Here is a 19534-nt window from a genome sequence, read left to right as displayed (position 1 = left end):
CGTTTTTTTCGTAATGATCGGTATTTGGCGATTTTTTAGGAAAATTATTGCGACTTTTTCGTTGCCATCCGAATGTTGCGTAAAATCTGGCGATTTTTTGTAGCGTTAAAACTTGCGCGAAAAGTCACGCCTTTTTCGTAGCCATTCCGAAAGTTGCGCAAAATGTTGCGATTTTTTCGTAGCGTTCGGATTCATTCAAGCTTCAGTATGGTGACTTTTCTTGGGCCAGGTTGGAGCTGCAGGGTGCCATTGAGTCCTATGGGAGGCTTCCAAAATCATGCTAAGTCTGAAAGTTTCGGCCGCCGCTTACAAACGCTCAATACGAAAAAGTCGCGACAAGATACGAGCGAATCGTAATGGCTACGAAAAACTCGCGTTTTTTCGTGAAAATCGTATTGGTAACGAAAAAGTCGCGACAATTTCCTAAAAGTCGTAAAGGCGCCGAAAAAATCGCAAAAAATACGAAAAAGACGCAAAATGTTCGTTTTCCAATCGGAATTTTTCCAATTCGGATTCGAATTCGTGTCTTAGTAAATCAGCCCCCTAGTATACACACATAGACAAATACATATACAGACATTCCTTGCAGAATGAAACATTTATAGTTCCTTTAACTCCCTAAACCTAATCACTTATCTTGATATTGATAAAATTAAGTAAACTCTATCTGTTTTCGAGTTTGTGAATTCAAATTTGTTTTTCTAAAATGATTAAACTCTCATATCAAATGCTCACTTATTTATTATTGTGATAAACTCATGTGATTAAAAACTTGAATACCTTGAATTTTCAACCTTGTATACAACTCAAAGACTCAAATGTCTTGAATTGAAAATATGGTTTAACTTTGCCTAGGACAACTCCCATTGACTTTTGTTTTTTGCAACCATAACTCAAATTTGAGGGTTTTTTTCAAAATCGAGATCGAGAAAAAAAATCAAATTTGACCATATATAACTCCCCCTTAAAAACCCAAATATTAGCTTAATAACAAAATGTTCAGTTAATGAGTATATTGCTTATTAATTCAGTGTGAACATTTTACAAAATACATCTTCACAAGGATTACATTTATGAAAAGTGGTTCCTTTTCTTCTCAGCAGATATTCCAGTCATACCCAAAGAGGATCAGATGACATTTCGTGATTGTGCGGATGTTTATAAATCTGGATTGACCTCAAGTGGAGTATACACTTTGCACTTCTCAAATGCAACCAGCACAGTGAAAGTGAGTGAGATTCTACTATACTGTGCAACTTATTCCAGCCTCTTCATCCGCAAACAGGCTAATTTCCATTTACATGTGTCCCAAGATGGAAAAATGTGCTAGGAATGCACAATGGCCTACTGCCTGACTCCTTAACAAACTGTTTTGGATATGATAAAAAGGATAAAAAACCTGTTAAGTGTGGCTGCTGCCATGAGGAAAGTTAAGAACCTTGCTTCATGTGGTAGAGTGTAACACTTTACCAGGGGCAGCAAAAATACACCCCGTCCCCAGTAACTTGAAAAGCCCAAATTGCTTGACCCTGGTACTCTGCAATCCTTGATTGCTCCAAGTCCAATATAACTTAATAACAAAATAAGGGGAAAAGGCACATGTGCCAGGCCAAATGACACTGTGGCCCTCCCCTGCGAGGTGTGAGGAGTGGTGATGTCATAACTCTAGCCACCTTAACCAACCACTCAGTGATGTACTACAGATAGGCCGGACCTAGGAAAGGCCAGACAGAAGTACATGCCCAGCATTCACTCTCTGATGCACCCTAGGCACATGCCACTTTTGCTTACCTGTAGTTCCGGCCTTGCTGTGGGCTATCACCCTGCATTATTTATTGTGATATTTGAGATAAAGATTCAGACAGCAGTTTTCCATTACTCGCTATTCAGTTGTTAAACCTGTTAAAGATGGGAAAACATCTTGAGTCATTATGATGATTACACTAATATACAGAGTGCTGCTAGAATCAGAGGAAAAGTAGATACAAGGATGTATTAGTCTGTAACTCCTACATGTGTTGTAGTTTTCAATCATTTTAGCAGTGAGGGAGATAAAGGGCAGGTGGCTTCATTTCATTGCAAAGCAGCCATTTGTTAAATGCTAAATAAGTATTGTTTGACTAATATAAACTGTAGTTATATAAGCAAAGGCTATTAATTACTCTGCCAAACAGGTGCTGAATTTATGCTGACAGGAGAACACATAAACCTTAATACCCAAAGAATGCTGATTACATTGCTCTCAAAGGCCATGCATTCCACATGTGCAAAGAATTTTAGAGGTAGACAATAACATTTTCCGAGAAATAAATTTAGAAGCCTTATGGAGATAGTTAACTATTCTAATTGACGCCAAAAAATGTTTTGTTTGCCTTCATTATTTGTATAAGGATCATAACATTAGTCTACATGGTAGCAATTAGTGTGCTTATGTTTAACCTGTGGCCTCACCACATTATTTGACATGGAACTATTATTGGGGATGCTGGTAGTTATTGTTAGTCCTGGTAGACACAGAACTGAATATTGAACATCCCTTTTGCATGCAGTTTGTACTATATTACTGCCTTTGTCATACAGATAATAAGAGCAAATAGGTAAATAACCACAAGTATTGTGCAGGTACTGTGTGAAATGGATATAAGTGGAGGAGGCTGGACTATTATCCAACATCGCAAGGATGGATCTGTGGATTTTCATCGTCTCTGGAAGGAATATAGAGAGGTGAGACATTTTGGGTATAACTATAACAGAACAGCACATACTCAAACAGAATTAGCAGCACTACATTTACAATAGACAGATTCTAAACTATAGCAAAGTGCTAATGTCCTGAACTGGAATAATGCCAGCAGGGCACTGCAAGTCTTTGACCAGGCAGTAAGTAGAATGCTGCAAAATTTCTGTATAGTATCTATATGCAGTGGCCATGCATGGTGCACTTACTTAACATACCAAGATTTGTTCACAAAACTCTACATGGCTTTTGTGGCTGCACTTATATTACCCTTTGGAAGTGTAAGTGTGTTCGGAAAATGCCAGTTACAGGCATAAGCACAGGCTAACAATCGACCCGTAAGATTAAAAAGTCTTCTAATTGTGCCTTCACCAGGAAGCACTGAATCTTCTGGGGTGCAGGCACACTTAGTTGATATCCGCCAAGTCTTGCTTTAGTTGGGAGCAGGCACAATTAGAAGATTTTTTAAGCATATGGCCAGATTGTCAGCCTTACCCTTAGGTTTCTATTTAGAGCTTAAAATCTGAATATATTGAATATTGAATTGAATATCTGAATATATACGTTGTGGCTGATATTATAATATCCAATATTTGATTGATATTAATCTAAAATGCGTAGGCTTTCAGGGGATGCTGGTGTTGTAGTTCGCCAATAAAGATAGGACTGGTAGTCTGGCTCCATACCTAGAGACGCACAGACATACACCAATTTACGCACACTTATGGGTATTTTGCTGACACCCTAAAGCAAATACAAACAACGTTATATCTATAAACAAATTAAAGCAATGATCCCCAACTAGTGGCTCGTGAGCAACATGTTGCTTACCAACCCCTTTGATGGGTTGCTCCCAGTAGCCTCAAAATTGGTGCCCATTTTTGGATTTGGAGGCATAAAGACCATGTGTACTGCTATATAAAGCCTCTAGTAGTCATCCAGTCCACATTGGGCAACTAATTAACCAATCTGAGTCCTTATTGGTCACTTACTAGGAAAGTTTTTCTGCTTGTATTGCTCTCCAGCTTTTTTTCATTGAAATGTTGCTCACGGGTAAAGAAGGTTGGGGATACCTGCATTAATATAATACAAAGACACCTTGCTAGGCTGATAGAAAAATGACATATTCTCTGCCGGAATATTTCATGCTGAAATTCACACCGATGGTGACACAGTTAATATAAAACACATATCTAGACTTACATATTCCCAAAGATAAACATAAGCACAAATATTTACAGTTCAAACACAAATTGCTTACATATGCTCAAAGGATGCCAGATCTTTGCAGGAGTAAGTCGACAGAGTCCCAAATTATACATGATTCACATAAACAGAGAGGTCACCTAACCCCGTGTAGTTCGGGTGATAATGATTCAGACCTGTTTTTTAACCTATTTTATGTTCCCTCTGTTTAACATGAAAATAAGGTGGACCATTATCCCTAATCACTTGGGATTAGGTGCCTTCTCTGCATAAGCAAACCTATATGCACACATGTATTTCCCCTCTCCTACTTAAATGTCATTCCCTCCTCTACAAAGTACATTTCATGCAAACCAGATAGGTCATAATTGCAGCAGGAGTTTGGTAAAGTGCGACCCAGATGACTCCTTGGGGTGCTCATTAGCGTGGCACTACACACAGCAGGGGCCTTTTATTCCAGCATGTGCATTCCTTTCTCCTTAGCACTCACCATATATCTCAGCTCACGCCAGATATCAGAGAAAGCTTTCTAAAAGTTTCATGGCAGCTTTTGCGTCCAAATGTAAATCATCTGCAAGTTTAACAGAATGTGAGCATGAAATTCCATCTGCTTGGTCCTGGCCAAGAGCCAGAATTGTTTTTATAGAGATTTACAGTAAGTTTTTATAAACCCTACAGCCCAACATTAGGCTAAAAGGAACATCTTAACTGTATTTGTAGCCTTAGGTTCATTATAACACAATACATTTACCACCAAATAATCAACCAATCTGTGGGGCTTTGGGGCTGTTCACCTTCAAGTTAAATTTTAGTATGATGTAGAGAGTGATATTCTGAGACAATTGGCAATTGGTCTTTACTTTTTATTTGTAGTTTTTTAGTTATTTCATTTTCAGTGCAGGAGCTCTCCGGTTTGGTGTTTCAGCAGCTATTTGGCTGCTAGGGTCCAAGTTACCTTGGCAACCAGGGAGTGGTTTGGATGAGAGACAGGAGAGGGCCTGAATAAAAAAGAAAGTTACAAAAAGTGACAATAACAATAAATAAAACTGTAGCCTTACAGAGCAATAGTTTTTTGGCTGCAAAGAGTTGGGAAAAAAAGGCAAATAATTAAAAAACTATAACAAATAAATAATGATGACCAACTGAAAAGTTGCTTAGAATTGGCCATTATGTAACATACTAGAAGTTAACCTAAAGGTGAACCACCCTTTTAATGGGTAGTAATGAGATAATGCCCTGTTTAGCTTCACCAAAAAATTAACAAAACTACTGAAAAATTTATGAAATACAGAAATTTTGCCATTTCCTGAATTTTTTCAGTCCAAATGCATTGCAGCCTGTAGGTTTTTTCTTGCACGAAAGCCATTGGGATCAATGGGCTTTTTTTTATCAAATTCTTTTTGCTGCACAAAAACACAATTTGTAGCACAGACTCATAAAAATTTTCACCATTAACAAAAATGCTAATTTCATTTCAAATCAATATCAGGCAAACATTTTTACTCTAACTTACTCAAAAAAATTTACTAAACCCTATCAATGGGGAATGTCACTTTAGAATTACATATTAGCATGATGTAGAAATAGATACTAGATAGATTAGCTAATAGATAGTTGATCTTTTGTTTTAATTTTGTTTTGTTTTTATTATTATTTACTTTCTAATTGTAACTTTTGAATGCTATTTGCCAGGTTTATTGATGCCCATCAACCACAAAACAAGATTATCTTTGATGACAGATCATAATTTTTGTTATTATTTTATCTGTATTGTTATTCTGTTTAGACTATCTTATTTTGTTTTCCGTTGAAAATTAGTCAAAGCTAGGCCATATGTCCAACCACCCAGGCTGTACTCAGTTCCAGACTCACCCCCTTTGGGTAACCCCATACCTTTTGGGGCCATGAACTGTGACTGTCCTCCCTTAATATTTACATCTGAGCCATATGTCCAGCCCTAGTTACATTTGAGTCTGTTTACAATGACCTAGTGCAACCATTTTTTTAAAGATATTACTTCACATGGCCTTGTAATGTTAAATCAATTGGATAGTTATTATCCTTGTTTACTGAAACTGTACCTTTGTAGCACCTTAAATAACTTTGTATTTGTAGCATGCAGGCACTCTAGCTTTCTGCTTGCACTCAGTAGCAGAACGCCAGTAATAGAGCAAGAGAATGCTTAATAAATACTTAAAAACACAAATATTTGGAGAGGACTGAAATAATTCTGCAGGTTGTAAAGCATTTCTTGCACTTAGCAGTTAGGGAGTCGATGACCGAAAAACATTCTACACAGGATTTGAGAAACGTTCTGCAACAAACCTGAACAGCGGCAAGTGAAGAGATTCATCACACAGCCAGATTGCAAGAAATATTCTTTCCTTTCTGCACCATTAGCCATTATAGATGAGTGGGTTCCAGGGCAAGAGACTGCCTGGGATAAAATGGTTTATATAATTAGGATACAACTCCCTAAAGTATTTCATTCCTAAACCATCAGCACATCCTACACTTTCACAGTACACTCCAAACAAAATAAATTGTAGACAATTTTTATTATAGATTTTCCCTTTAATGCTGCATTACTGAAACAGCACAAAGCCAAGTAAATACAGACAAGCAAACTATTATCAGGAATAATTGGGACCTCGAGTTTTCCAGATAAGGGATCTTTCCATAAATTGAATCTCCATAACATAGGTCTGCTAAAAAAAAATGTAAACATTAAATAAACCCAATAGAGTTATTTTGCCACCAATATGGATTTATGAAGGTTAGTTAGGATCAAGTACAAGGCTCTGTTTTATTATTACAGAGAAGGAATCCTATATGTAAAGTTAGATATTGTGCAAGATTGATTAATAATGTATATACAGTTATTTACATGGATAACATGAAACAAGCACTTTCAGCATGGCACTAAAAATAAACGGGTCACAATATTGTATTGCACTTTACATCTACTAATAAGATGTCAGCAGTATTCTATTGCCTTCCATTTACTGCTGATTAGGGCATGGGGTCTTATGACATTAAGTGAAAAAGCTGACAAACATGGCTAGAACTGCAAACTGAGTAACTCTGGGAGAAAAGAATGTAATGGGGATATAATTATATATTTTTCAGGAATTTATAAGTTTTCAGGAAAACTCATGTGGGCTACAAATGGGCAAGGTTTCCCAAACTGTAAAAATTGTCACTGTTGTAAATGATTAACCACACAGGACATCTACCAGCATTTATCAACACTGGGCAAATTTGCCCATGGGCAGTATCCCATGACAACCAATCAAACTGTTGCATCCATTGTTCTAATTGCAGCAGTCTGAAAAAAGGCAGTCACTGATTGGTTGCTATAGGTTACTGCCCATAGGTAAATTTGCCCATTGTTGATAAATGAGCCCCAAACTGAAGAATGCTAGAAGACAATCTTTCTTCCTTCTCACACACACTAAATTTCTGTTTCCAATATGCACCTCGTTCTCAGCCTGAAAACTATAGGCCTGTTAGTCTGACATCAGTAGTAGGAAAGCTTCTGGAAGGGGTAATAAGGGATAGGGTACTTGAATACATTGCAGTTCACAATACTATTAGTTTGTGCCAGCATGGTTTTATGCGTAACAGATCTTGCCAGACTAATTTAGTTGCCTTTTATGAGGAGGTGAGCAGGAACCTTGATGCTGGAATGGCAGTTGATGTCATCTACTTAGATTTTGCTAAAGCGTTTGATACAGTACCGCACAGAAGGTTAATGATCAAATTGAGGAATATTGGCCTAGAACATAATATTTGTAATTGGATAGAAAACTGGCTGAAGGATAGAGTACAAAGAGTGGTGGTAAATGGAACATTTTCTAATTGGGCCAGTGTGGTTAGTGGAGTACCGCAGGGGTCAGTCCTTGGTCCTTTGCTTTTTAACTTGTTTATTAATGACCTGAAGGTGGGCATAGAGAGTACTGTTTCTATTTTTGCTGATGACACTAAATTGTGCAAAACTATAAGTTCCATGCAGGATGCTGCCGCTTTGCAGAGCGATTTGACAAAATTGGAAAACTGGGCAGCAAACTGGAAAATGAGGTTCAATGTTGACAAGTGCAAAGTTATGCACTTTGGTAGGAATAATATAAACGCAAACTATCTACTGAATGGTAGTGTGTTGGGGGTATCCTTAATGGAGAAGGATCTAGGGGTTTTTGTAGATCACAAGTTGTCTAATTCCAGGCAGTGTCATTCTGTGGCTACTACAGCAAATAAAGTGCTGTCTTGTATAAAAAAGGGCATTGACTCAAGGGATGAGAACATATTTTTGCCGCTTTATAGGTCCCTGGTAAGGCCTCACCTTGAGTATGCAGTGCAGTTTTGGGCTCCAGTCCTTAAGAAGGATATTAATGAGCTGGAGAGAGTGCAGAGACGTGCAACTAAACTGGTAAAGGGGATGGAAGATTTAAGCTATGAGGTTAGACTGTCGAGGTTGGGGTTGTTTTCTCTGGAAAAGAGGCGCTTGCGAGGGGACATGATTACTCTGTACAAGTACATTAGAGGGGATTATAGGCAGTTGGGGGATGTTCTTTTTTCCCATAAAAACAATCAGCGCACCAGAGGTCACCCCTATAGATTAGAGGAACAGAGCTTCCATTTGAAGCAGCGTAGGTGGTTTTTCACGGTGAGGGCAGTGAGGCTGTGGAATGCCCTTCCTAGTGATGTGGTAATGGCAGACTCTGTTAATGCCTTTAAGAGGGGCCTGGATGAGTTTTTGAACAAGCAGAATATCCAAGGCTATTGTGATACTAATATCTACAGTTAGTATTACTGGTTGTATATATATAGTTTATGTATGTGAGTGTATAGATTGGTTAGTATAGTATCATTATCCTCCTTAAATCAAGTTAGCAAGAAAGAGGCCACATACACCCCCAAAATACCCATATTTCAAAGCTCACTTGGCTGCATCATGATGATGAAAAGAAGAAGAGGCTGTCACAGATCATATTTATACCCCCAGCTGTATTTTCCCCTTCATGGAAAGATTAAGAATCCTTTCAAAGCCCCACTCTTTTTGGAGATAAAAGCCTTAAACTGACATTTAGCAATAAAAGTATCTGTGCACAGAAAAGCAAAGATAAGAACTAGAATTTTACACAATCAACATCTTTAAATTTCCAAGAAGATTTTAAACATAAGTCCCCATGAAACATTAGGAATGACTTGATTGATTATCAAGGTATAACAGCATAAAATAGATATAGTACCGTAGAAAAAGGGCTGCCAGCAGGAAACCATTTAGATCCCTGTGATTATGTATTGTTTTCAAATGTTTTATGGGAAATAAAAGAAATTGTATTAATGGGCATGGGTATCAGTGGGCACACTGACAATGTTGTTGTGTTGAGATTGGTAATACACAAATTAATATAATATCTGGGTAAAGAAACTGTGGCATAACAAAGGAGACAGCACAGTCAGTGACTCCTGAGTGGCTAAGAAGTATAGGAGCCTTGTGAATGCCCAGACAAGCACACCTTTAATATTTTTGGGCAGAACTGGTTGTTTTTCCAACAGTTTTTTAGAGAAGGGTCTTAAACTGATTATTGTTACACCGCTGAATATTAAAGAGTTTTTTATGGTAAGCAAGGCTGCTAGCCTTGTATATTAAAAATTGCCTTTTGTTTGATTTGTTCTTAGGGTTTTGGTTCCCCATCAGGGGAGTACTGGCTTGGGAATGAATTTGTTCACCAGCTCACAGCTCACGGCTCATATGCTTTGCGGATCCAGCTCCGAGACTGGGATGGAAATGAAGCCTACTCCTTGTATGATCACTTTTCTCTGGGCACTGAGGAACAGAAATATAGGTGAGCTGAAATATTAGAAAAATTAATAAAACAGGAATAGTGTTTACAGCCATTGTTAGACCATGATTACTTACTTACGCCATTTTTAATTTAAATGATAATAAATTCACAATAAATAAACAAAAGTTGCAGAATGAAGCAGGATGATTTAAAGGCCCTGCTTACAAGGACTTTAAATGGAAAGTCATATGCTATACAGGTATGGGATCCGTTATCTGAAAAACATTATCCAGAAAGCTCCGAATTATGGGAAGGCCATCTCCCACAGAATCAAATATTTCCCCTATTATCTGTATATATTTCTCTGTATAATAAAACAGTACCTTGTACTTACATTTAAGTCTCATTGACGGCAAAATAATCCTATTGGGTTTAAAAAATGTATAAATTAATTTTTAGCAGAGTTGAGGTATGGAGATCCATTATCTAGGAACTCCCAGGTCCCGAGCATTCTGGATAACAGGTCCCATACCTGTACCATTAGGGCTTGGAATGTAACAGCCCCCAGAAACGTCACCCCCCTAAGGCCCTTAGTGATAACTTGGCAGGTTATTTCACAAGCTCATGCTTTGGTACGATTTTTCAGAGGCATATCAGAGGTATGTTCCTATCTTTCTAAGATCCTGCAGCCATATTTATATTATTGTATGACTTCTGCATAGTAGTAATATCCAGTAAAAGAGAACACAATCATTCTTTTCAGCAGGGCTTCCACCCGGCACTTCTATGCGACAAACAGGACACACTTTTGTAGTGTTTGGAAGTCAGTGTATTTAATAAAGGCTGTTGTTATTCACTCTTCTGACAAACATGCTAAAGCAAACAGCAGGCTGCGTCATGGGGTATTTGGATTGGCTAGGCCCATCTGGCTAGGACGTGTTCAGCTTTTGTACTCTTGCAGACTTCAGGCTGAACTGAATGCTTTGATTCTGCATGCCAGAGGAAGGGAACCTGTTATATACACACCGCACAAGGGCTACACTGTTATCACAGGAGCAAGAAAGAAACACAAAGACGTGTTTTCCAGGCAGTGTTAATGTTATTGATTGGCTAAATAGGAACCTGATACAATCACTTGTGCATACTAGAGCTTATTAAAAGGTTTTATATATTTGGCAATTAGAGGTACATGTTCTGTCTGTCTTATGTTATCAGGTCACCATTGTTTTTTTATGTTTAAATTTCTTTTTATAGCTTTTATATGAATTGAAAAGATTATTTGCACCCCTTGTAAATAAATTCTTACATTACATGAGATGTTTTGTGGCTGTTCCGTGCCTTTGTGTTCCAATGCAAGATAGTAAACGTGTCCATGTACATCACCCTCTTGTTATTGCCTCCTATTTCTCATGGCAGAGCCTGTGGATAATGCATTATTTTGCTTCTTTTTAAGGCTGCAGGTGAGAGGATACAGTGGGACAGCAGGAAGGACAAGCAGTTTTAGCCCCACGGGGACCGAGTTCAGCACCAAGGATGTAGATAATGACAGGTGTAGCTGCAGATGTGCCCAAATGGCAACAGGAGGTATGTACAGCATGTTACAAAATTGACAAAATTATTATCTGCTTTCATGTTTCATGCATTTTTCCCACTCTACAAGTCACATTTAACCTGCCACCTAACTAAAACTGTAATCATAGCACCCCAAGTGGAATTTAGACTCTCCCTCTAAAGATTCCTAATAACTTAAAGGGATTTTCAAATTTAAATTAACTGTTAGTATAATATAGAGAGTGCTATTCCGAGATAATTTGCAATTATTCTTCATTTTTTTATTTGCTTTTTTTAATTATTTAGCTTTTTGCTCAGCAACTCTCTATTTTGGAATTTGAGCAGCTATCTAGTTGCTAGGGTCCAATATAACATAGCAACCAGGCAGTGGTTTGAAAGAGAGACAGGAATATGAATAGAGGAGGGCCTAAATAGAAAGATAAGTAATAAAAATGACAATTGATAATTAAATTCGCTTCACAGGGCAATAGTTTTTTGGCTGCTAGGGTGCCTCCATTTAAAAGCTGGAAGCTTTATACTTTCCCCCTGTTACATAAGAGTAAGATTTAGGGGTGGCATTTTGGGAAGATGAGGGCATGTCCTGGGTGGGTCATTGACGTGACCTTGCATGAAATGTTCTTTCATTAGGACATCATGCTATTGGTCGGCAGGGCTCTTCACTGGAGGACTATTACTTGCCTCTCACATATTGCATTGTTTTAAGCAACAGGTTAATTTTCCATTTCATTTTGCACAGACGGGGTTTGGTTGCATGGCAGCTCTGCCAACGTTCCAATAGCAATAAATGGTGGACCACAAGAGATGCTGCAGCCTTTTTATTTATATAAAGAGAAAGGGTCATTGTTCTTTTCACAACCACGCTGGTTTCCATATATCTCTTCACTACAGAGGCAAACCTTACTTTTAGGAAGTCTGATATTATTGCCTGGGCCTGCCTTTAGTTTTGATCAGTCTACTACCAACTTGAAATTGAAACCAAATATCCTATCGATTGCTAGAGGCAACTCCCCTTTTAAGGGCAGTGGCACACGGGGAGATTAGTCACCTCACGATAAATCTTCGCTACCGCAGGTGACAAATCTCCCCGCAATGCCATCCCACCAGCAAGAATGTAATTCCTTGAGAGGCAACTTTGGACGATGATTTACCGACGATTTACATTCTTGCCGGTGGGATGGCATGTCAAGGAGATTAGTTACCACGGTACTGAAGATTTATTGTGGGCGACTAATCTCCTCGTGTGCCACTGCCCTAACCGCTATTTCATTCAAAAGAAATTAATCATAAGCAGAACATCACATTGTGCTGGTGAGGAGGAATATGTTTGGCTTTGCAATGTCTGACTTTAATCACTTTATCTTTTCTTTAGGATGGTGGTTTGATGCCTGTGGCCCTTCTAATCTTAATGGAATCTATTACCAAGGGGGACAGAGTACAGCAAAGTTTAATGGATTAAAGTGGCACTACTGGAAAGGGCCCACTCATGGGCTGAAATCTGTGAGCATGATGATCCGCCCTACAGACTTTTAAGAGTGTCAAGAGACTAAGTGGAGAAGCTTCTACGCCTTTATCGTGACTTACAAAGACTTGAGAAAAAAGATGAGATGATTATGAATTCATCGACCCTGAAACTTGCTGAAACCATCTATGACAAGCTAGAGCTCTTTGGGTGCTATGCCATTGGCACTTAATCAACATGTATAGGTGCAAAACAACTCTATACTCTATTTATACTTTATATCATATAGAATCTATTTTGTCTAATTTCTGCCCAGATTTCATAAACAGAAACTTTTCTTCAAGTATCATCTGCCATAAGAAAAGGAAGTAGAATTCAATTTCTAGCACATTCTGGAGACTTGCTCATTTTCCTGGACTTTTAAATTAACAATACAAAGTCCTTTTCAGTGTAAAATATTCAGATAATTCTATATTTTAGCCCCAGCTGTAATCAAGCCACTAAAAGACTGTGTTCTGTATAGTGTTTGCACTGTAGGCATTGTATATTCCATTATTTTTTGCATCACAACTTCTTTAACTTTGACTGAATGCTTGCTGGGACCTTGTCTATGAGGAAGTGCTCAGATCAATGTGGTATCTGAAAAGACCTAGGGGTGTAGAAACTTACTTCCAGTTACTCTCCACTCCCTGAAATTAGTAAATTATATTGTGGGGGTCAGAATGTAATATACATACAGTATGGATAAACAATGAAATAAATGTTACCCCAGGACTGTTATTCCTATCTGTCAGACCATAAACAGCTATTATATCTCCATCACATACATGATAACAGTTTAGATTTCTTCAAACAACCAGAAATCCTTGATGAGTTCTTGCCCATGAAAAAGTTTAGAGTGTAATCTGCAAATCAATGTTTTTTTCTGCATAACACATTCATGGGTGTTCAATGTTCATTCCTTCCAGTAAAATGGCCTGGGTGGAGGTTTGAATAACAAAAAAGCTGACTAGAAAAAGACATCAATCAACTGTCAAAATAATTTGCTTTACAACTTTTAAATATAATGCATGCTGTAGACAAAGCAAGCTGCATGCATGTAATGTTCCAAGATGCTCTAGAATAAGCATGTAATGTTCCAAGATATGTTCTAGAACAGTGATCCTCAACCAATGTCTTGCAAGCAACATGCTGCTCACCAGCATGTTGCTCCCAGTGGCCTCAAAGCAGGTGCTTTTTTTTTGGATTTTTGGTTTAAAGGCAAGTTTTGGTTTTATAAAAACAGGTATACTGCCAAACAGAGTCTCCTGTAGGCTGCCAGTCAACATAGAGGCTGTTATAGGCCTTATTTGGCACCCTAAGACTTTTTTATGCTGGTGTTGCTCAGTTCCTTTTACATTTGAATGTGGCTTACAGATAAAAAGGGTTTGGGATCCCTGCTCTAGAATAATCATTCTGCATTCATGTAATTTTCCAATAAATGCTCTAGAATAAGCATGCACAAGTCTTTTCTCAATATGTTTGGTACTGTAGTGCGTTCTAAAATGTGTTTCTTTGCTTCTTTAGAATTGCACTTTACATAAAAAGGCCAATGTTAGAGTGCATCAGCTGCAGTGCGCAAAATGGACGCAATAGTTAACAGAGCTTCCTCCTGTACCTTTAACATACTTTGTACAATTTTTATAACTGTGCCTGACTGTAGTATTCAGCAATCTGAAGGAAAGTAAACTGTGTCTTATAAGGTGTCGTTTTTAGAATATTTGCTTACAAAACTGTAAGGCATGCAATTATGCTAAAAGATTTATTCCCTTTCATAAATGCACTTCTCACATCATATACACAAGGTAGTGCTGGCCCCTTCACTCATGTTGTTGCTCATAATTGCTCCTTAACCATGCTGCAGTTTTCAAGCCTACCTACATATGATCTGCGATCAAAAAAAGGACACAGAGGCCCAAACGGCCCAATAAATAGTAACTGTCCATGGCATCTTACAGCAGCCCTTCTGGCATTTGCTAAAATTGCCAGCCCAGGCCTGGTATGATGCCATGGCATTTGTAGCTCACAGAGCAAAGCAGCAAGTTTGACTACTTTTGCAAATGCCATGAAATGTGTTACTAACAAAAATACAGTGCTGAAAGCATATATACCTAATAACAGCCACGCCAAAGTGTGTTGTCAGAATAAAATCTTTTTTTTGCAATCTATACACAACTACAGTATATTTAAAGCATTATTATTATTATTGACATGTATTTATAAAGTGGTAACATATTCCACAGCTCTGTACAAAGCATCTTTGGAGATGGAATGAGGACAAGTACAAAGCTGCTTTGGGCAAATATCACTTGTGCATACCCTGTGCATAACCTTGTATTCTTCCAACTACGATCGGGGGGGTCAAGTCAGTGGGGAATACCCAAGGTTTTAGGCTGGGACCAGGTCTGGGTGGGGGGGGGCATCGGATTTTTCCTGGTGTCCCACTGACTTAGTCTGAACCTTCTAAATGCCTACAGAAGCCAGGCAAGGCACTTTCTATTAACATTTCTAAAATGTTAGGTTTTTCATATACAGAATACCTCATGTCTAGCACACAGTACTGTAAATAGATGTGCATCTGTAATTCATAATTTGTAGCTTATGTCACAGTAATATGCCCTGGAATTTCCGTATAGTACCAGATGTTTTACATCCTCCAATGTCCAATATTTTTGTTGTGTCTTGAGCAATCAAACCTTATTTCATTGTATATTGTTTTTCAAAATTTGGCTTGCATAAGTGTAAGTGCACAATGTATATTAGGGCTCATTTATCAGCACAAGCACAAAGCACAACATTTCTGGCAAAAACACATCCATTAAAACACCACTCGAAAAGGAATATGTATAAATACAAGCTGATTTATACTTGCATTTTGCTTGTCTGCTTCCTAGACTAAGGGGTAAGGTACAAAGTAATGAGACTCCTTTATTAATCTTGCCAAAGACCAAGGAAAGATTTAGATTATATGCTTACAAGCTGTGACCAATAAAGAGAAATGTAATTTGACTGTAAATTAAATTGTTAAAAAAAAGGAATGATGTCCCTACCCTGAATAGTGCACATTTCTGTTGGGTGATAATACATAAATAGTGTAAGTGCAGAGTGATGAGTCCATTAGTTTATGGGACAGATTAATCAAAATATAAAACTTCACCCACATTCTATTCATTTCCATGGGATTTTTAGGAATCCTATGGGGTCCGATAGGAATGAATATGGGTGAGTTTTTATGTTTTCAGTTCTAAACTCGCATTTTGATAAATCTGCCCCATTAAGTACAACTTATTTGAGTCATGTACTGTACTATACTCCAAATAAACATGAAGCAAATTTGAACCTTCTTAGGAAGCCAACATTTTTACACCCTGTGTTCCCCTTTCCTTCGATCTCCCTTGCCCAGTAGGCACATGGAACATATGGAAATTTGTTTTGTAGTCATGCAGCAATCAAAATGGGAGATTATATTAGATAGCACTAGTATGCATTCACTTGCAAAAGTATGTATAGCGCTAAAACAGTATGTTCATCACTAACTATACTGTATGAGATTTCATTGCAAGTCTTATGTATAGCCTAACAGCAGTATGTATGTACTGGTAGCATACTGACATTAACATAGCCAGTTAGGATAACTCCATAGGAAGAATTCCTCTCATTGTCACCAGATGGGGAAGATGAGCTATGAAAAGAAAATAAACAAGTTTAATATTATACTGTATGACACACATTTATAAGATGGATGTTTTGGTGAAAAAAAGTCTTAAATGGTTTTAGCACCACATATTATCACTAAAATGTGTAAAAGTGCATTTAGAAGAGATCAAGATCTTTTATACTACATCATCTAAAGTGACATCCTCAGATAAAACACTTCCTGCTGCATTCCAAACTGTCTCCAGAAGCAATGTGAGCACAAAAACTAGTCATAGGGATTGTGTGGTTCAAACGTAACAAACATAACATTACCATGTGTAATCCAAACATTGCGTGGAGTGGTGTAAACGTTAATGCTATTGGACTTTGATGAAGTGGAAAGCACATTCCTATTCAGTGGTTAATGATATTTTACCATCTGGCAGTCTGACTGAAAACCCTGGCTTTGGCATATGCCACGAGAAACCTAAACCATAATGCCTAAAAGCATTATGTCAATGGTGGAGTTTAGAGGAGAGGAATTAATGGTCTAGGGCAGTTTTCCATGGTTTAGATTAGGGCCCTTGGTTATAGCAAACCTTAAATGTAAGATTACTCTGCGTTTCTCATCTAGGTGCATGTGCACTCGGGTTACCATATTGCTATGTTACCCAGCGTTGTTGTTCCTGCTACCTTGTTGTTGTGGCCTGGCTTGTTCCTGAACTTCAATTTGATCCTGTGCTGCCTGCCTCAACTACAAGCTAGGCCTGATCCATAATATCAGTACCTACCCTCACTAATGCTCTTGCAGCGTGAAGGAAGCAAATACCACAAAAAATATTCCAAAAACTAGAAGAAAGTATTCCCAGAAGGGTAGTGACTTAGCAGCAATGGGAGGGCCCACTTTTTATAAACAACCTTGGTTTGAGAATGAGAGGTTGGACAGAGAGGTGTCTGGATAATTTTGGTAATACATTGTATTAGTTCAGAAATCCTAACTCCTTTCTAGCACCGTTTATTTATCCCATTAAGCACTTAAGCCTCTTTGACATTGGAGTAGGTTCAAGGGAAGGCTCCATTGCTAGTGCAGAGAGCGCTGTTGCACTCTCTGCACTAGAAGAGCTGAATTTCCATTTTAAATTTACCAGAGGCACCCCTGGTAAATTTGCCACTGCTGGTAACTGGACACTCACTGCCACCTGAGGCACAGTGAGAACATGGCAAGAGTGGCCCTGCAGATTATTGAGTGAAGAAGATCTCAACCATACTATAAGTTTGTGCCACAATTGTGTAACAGATCTTGCCAGACTAATTTAATTGCCTTTTATGAGGAGGTGAGCAGGAACCTTGATGCTGGAATGGTGGATGTCATCTACTTGGACTTTGCTAAAGCATTTGATACAGTACCGTAAAGAAAGTTAGTGATTGAGGAATATTGGCCTGGAACATAATATTTATAACTGGATAGAAAACTGAAGGCTGAAGGATAGATTACAAAGAGTGGTGGTAAATGAAACATTTTCTAATTGGACCAGTGTTGTTAGTGGAGTACCACAGGGGTCAGTCCTTGGTCCTTTGCTTTTTAACTTGGTTATTAATGACCTTGAGGTGGGCATAGACAGTACTGTTTCTATTTTTGTTGACAATACTAAATTGTGCAAAACTATAAGTTCCATGCAGGATGCTGCCACTTGCATGCTAGCAGGCAGTGAGTGTGGGGTAGGGAGGGCACGGTTAGGGGTTGTAGTGAGACTTTGTTTTGGGGGAGGCACGACACTGAGTTGTTACACCACTGCTCTCCACACTTTAAATACTGACTCTCTGAATCTCTGAATAGTGTAATTTTTTAAACCTAATAATAGATTTCCTCTAGTGAATTCTATTTTTCCAGGGTAATACTTTGCAATAAAAAAGTTTATCAGAATGACTGGATTTATTCATCTGAATTTATTAACTATTGAGGTACTTGTAGCCTGCCCAGCCAAGCAAAGTTTCAAAGGTTTAGACACCATTGCCTCCCTTCCCTGCATCTTACTGTATTTGATTCGACTCTCCAAATACACTACAAAACATCAGTTTGTACAGTCAGCTTATCCAATGTAAAAAGCTTATAGCAATGTATTATTTAGTACAAACACTATTTAGAGTGTGTTGTACTTTATTATTAAAGCAATAATTTAATTAAATGTAGGGTTGCCACTCTGCCGGTATCTCCTGGACTAGCCAGTAAATCATCAGCTAGGTCTGGGGTCAGTATTAAAAATTTACCAGCTATGTACTTGCAGATAAATTATTAATACCTGCCTCCCTACCCTGCTCTCCTGCACTCACGACTTTAAGCTCCTTGTCCCCCAACCTCCCCATTCCTGGAGTATGTGGTCTTACCACCCCTTCCTGCAGACCAGTGGGAAAAAAGGAGGCAACCCTAATTAAATGTAATGTTGCATATGTTTTGTTTACTTTACATGTGCCTGTGTGAGTACTGCCCGATAAGGAATGTTTTGCCCTCTGCTCCCCTGCGGTGAAACACAGGAGAACGCCACCACAGGGGAATGTGTACGAGCCCTTAGGTTAATGCCACACGTAGCATATTTTGAATTTTTGGCTTACAGAGGATACTACCCTACACTTGAAAATACTTCTACTTGTGCCTGCTCGGATGCAGGCACATGCAGCTGATATCTGCCAAAATGCATTTTCGCATTTTTTCAAGCATAGAGGCATATTCTCAGCAAGCGTTTTTTGGCATGCAGAAAATACGCCACAGCTGACATTAGCCTTAAGGTGTATGGACAGGTCTTATAATGGCAGTTGTTTGTAGGTGTGCGATATTACAAGCTATAAAGAAGCAGAGCTTGGATTTACAGTGGGAAGCCGTGAGTAGAAACTTATATAGAAAGTTATATAGAATAGACCTATAATTGCGACATGTAGGTTTGCAACTTGGCCAGTATTTACCAAAGCACCAATAATAATTATTGCAAATGTTATTAATTGAAAGAAAGACAACAGATATATGCAGGCTGGCATTTTTTTTCCAGAAACAGCTATATGCAATAATCTGTTTGCTCCTAATGGTCATGGATTTCCCTA

At 38.3% G+C, this 19534-nt stretch overlaps 1 protein-coding gene across 2 annotated transcripts in view; it reads left to right on the top strand.

The window, feature by feature from the left end:
• LOC100485272 (angiopoietin-2) overlaps positions 1–14265 on the top strand; it is a 29236-nt gene extending 14971 nt beyond the window's left edge. Inside the window, exons 5-9 of one of the 2 annotated variants that reach the window (XM_004911568.4) lie at positions 1104–1228; positions 2623–2724; positions 9629–9795; positions 11189–11319; positions 12677–14265. In XM_004911568.4, coding sequence (XP_004911625.2) covers positions 1104–1228; positions 2623–2724; positions 9629–9795; positions 11189–11319; positions 12677–12837 — 686 coding nt within the window. In that variant the 3' untranslated portion in view covers positions 12838–14265. Of the gene's footprint in view, positions 1–1100; positions 1229–2622; positions 2725–9628; positions 9796–11188; positions 11320–12676 lie in introns of both variants that reach the window. The other variant, XM_002936215.5, reaches the window with a different exon arrangement.
• Positions 14266–19534: the final 5269 nt, after the last annotated feature.

This window comes from Xenopus tropicalis, chromosome 2 (assembly GCF_000004195.4).
Source record: "Xenopus tropicalis strain Nigerian chromosome 2, UCB_Xtro_10.0, whole genome shotgun sequence".
NCBI lineage: Eukaryota > Metazoa > Chordata > Amphibia > Anura > Pipidae > Xenopus > Xenopus tropicalis.
Note: the sequence above shows the minus strand (reverse complement) of the source record. Positions and strands in the feature narration are given on the sequence as shown.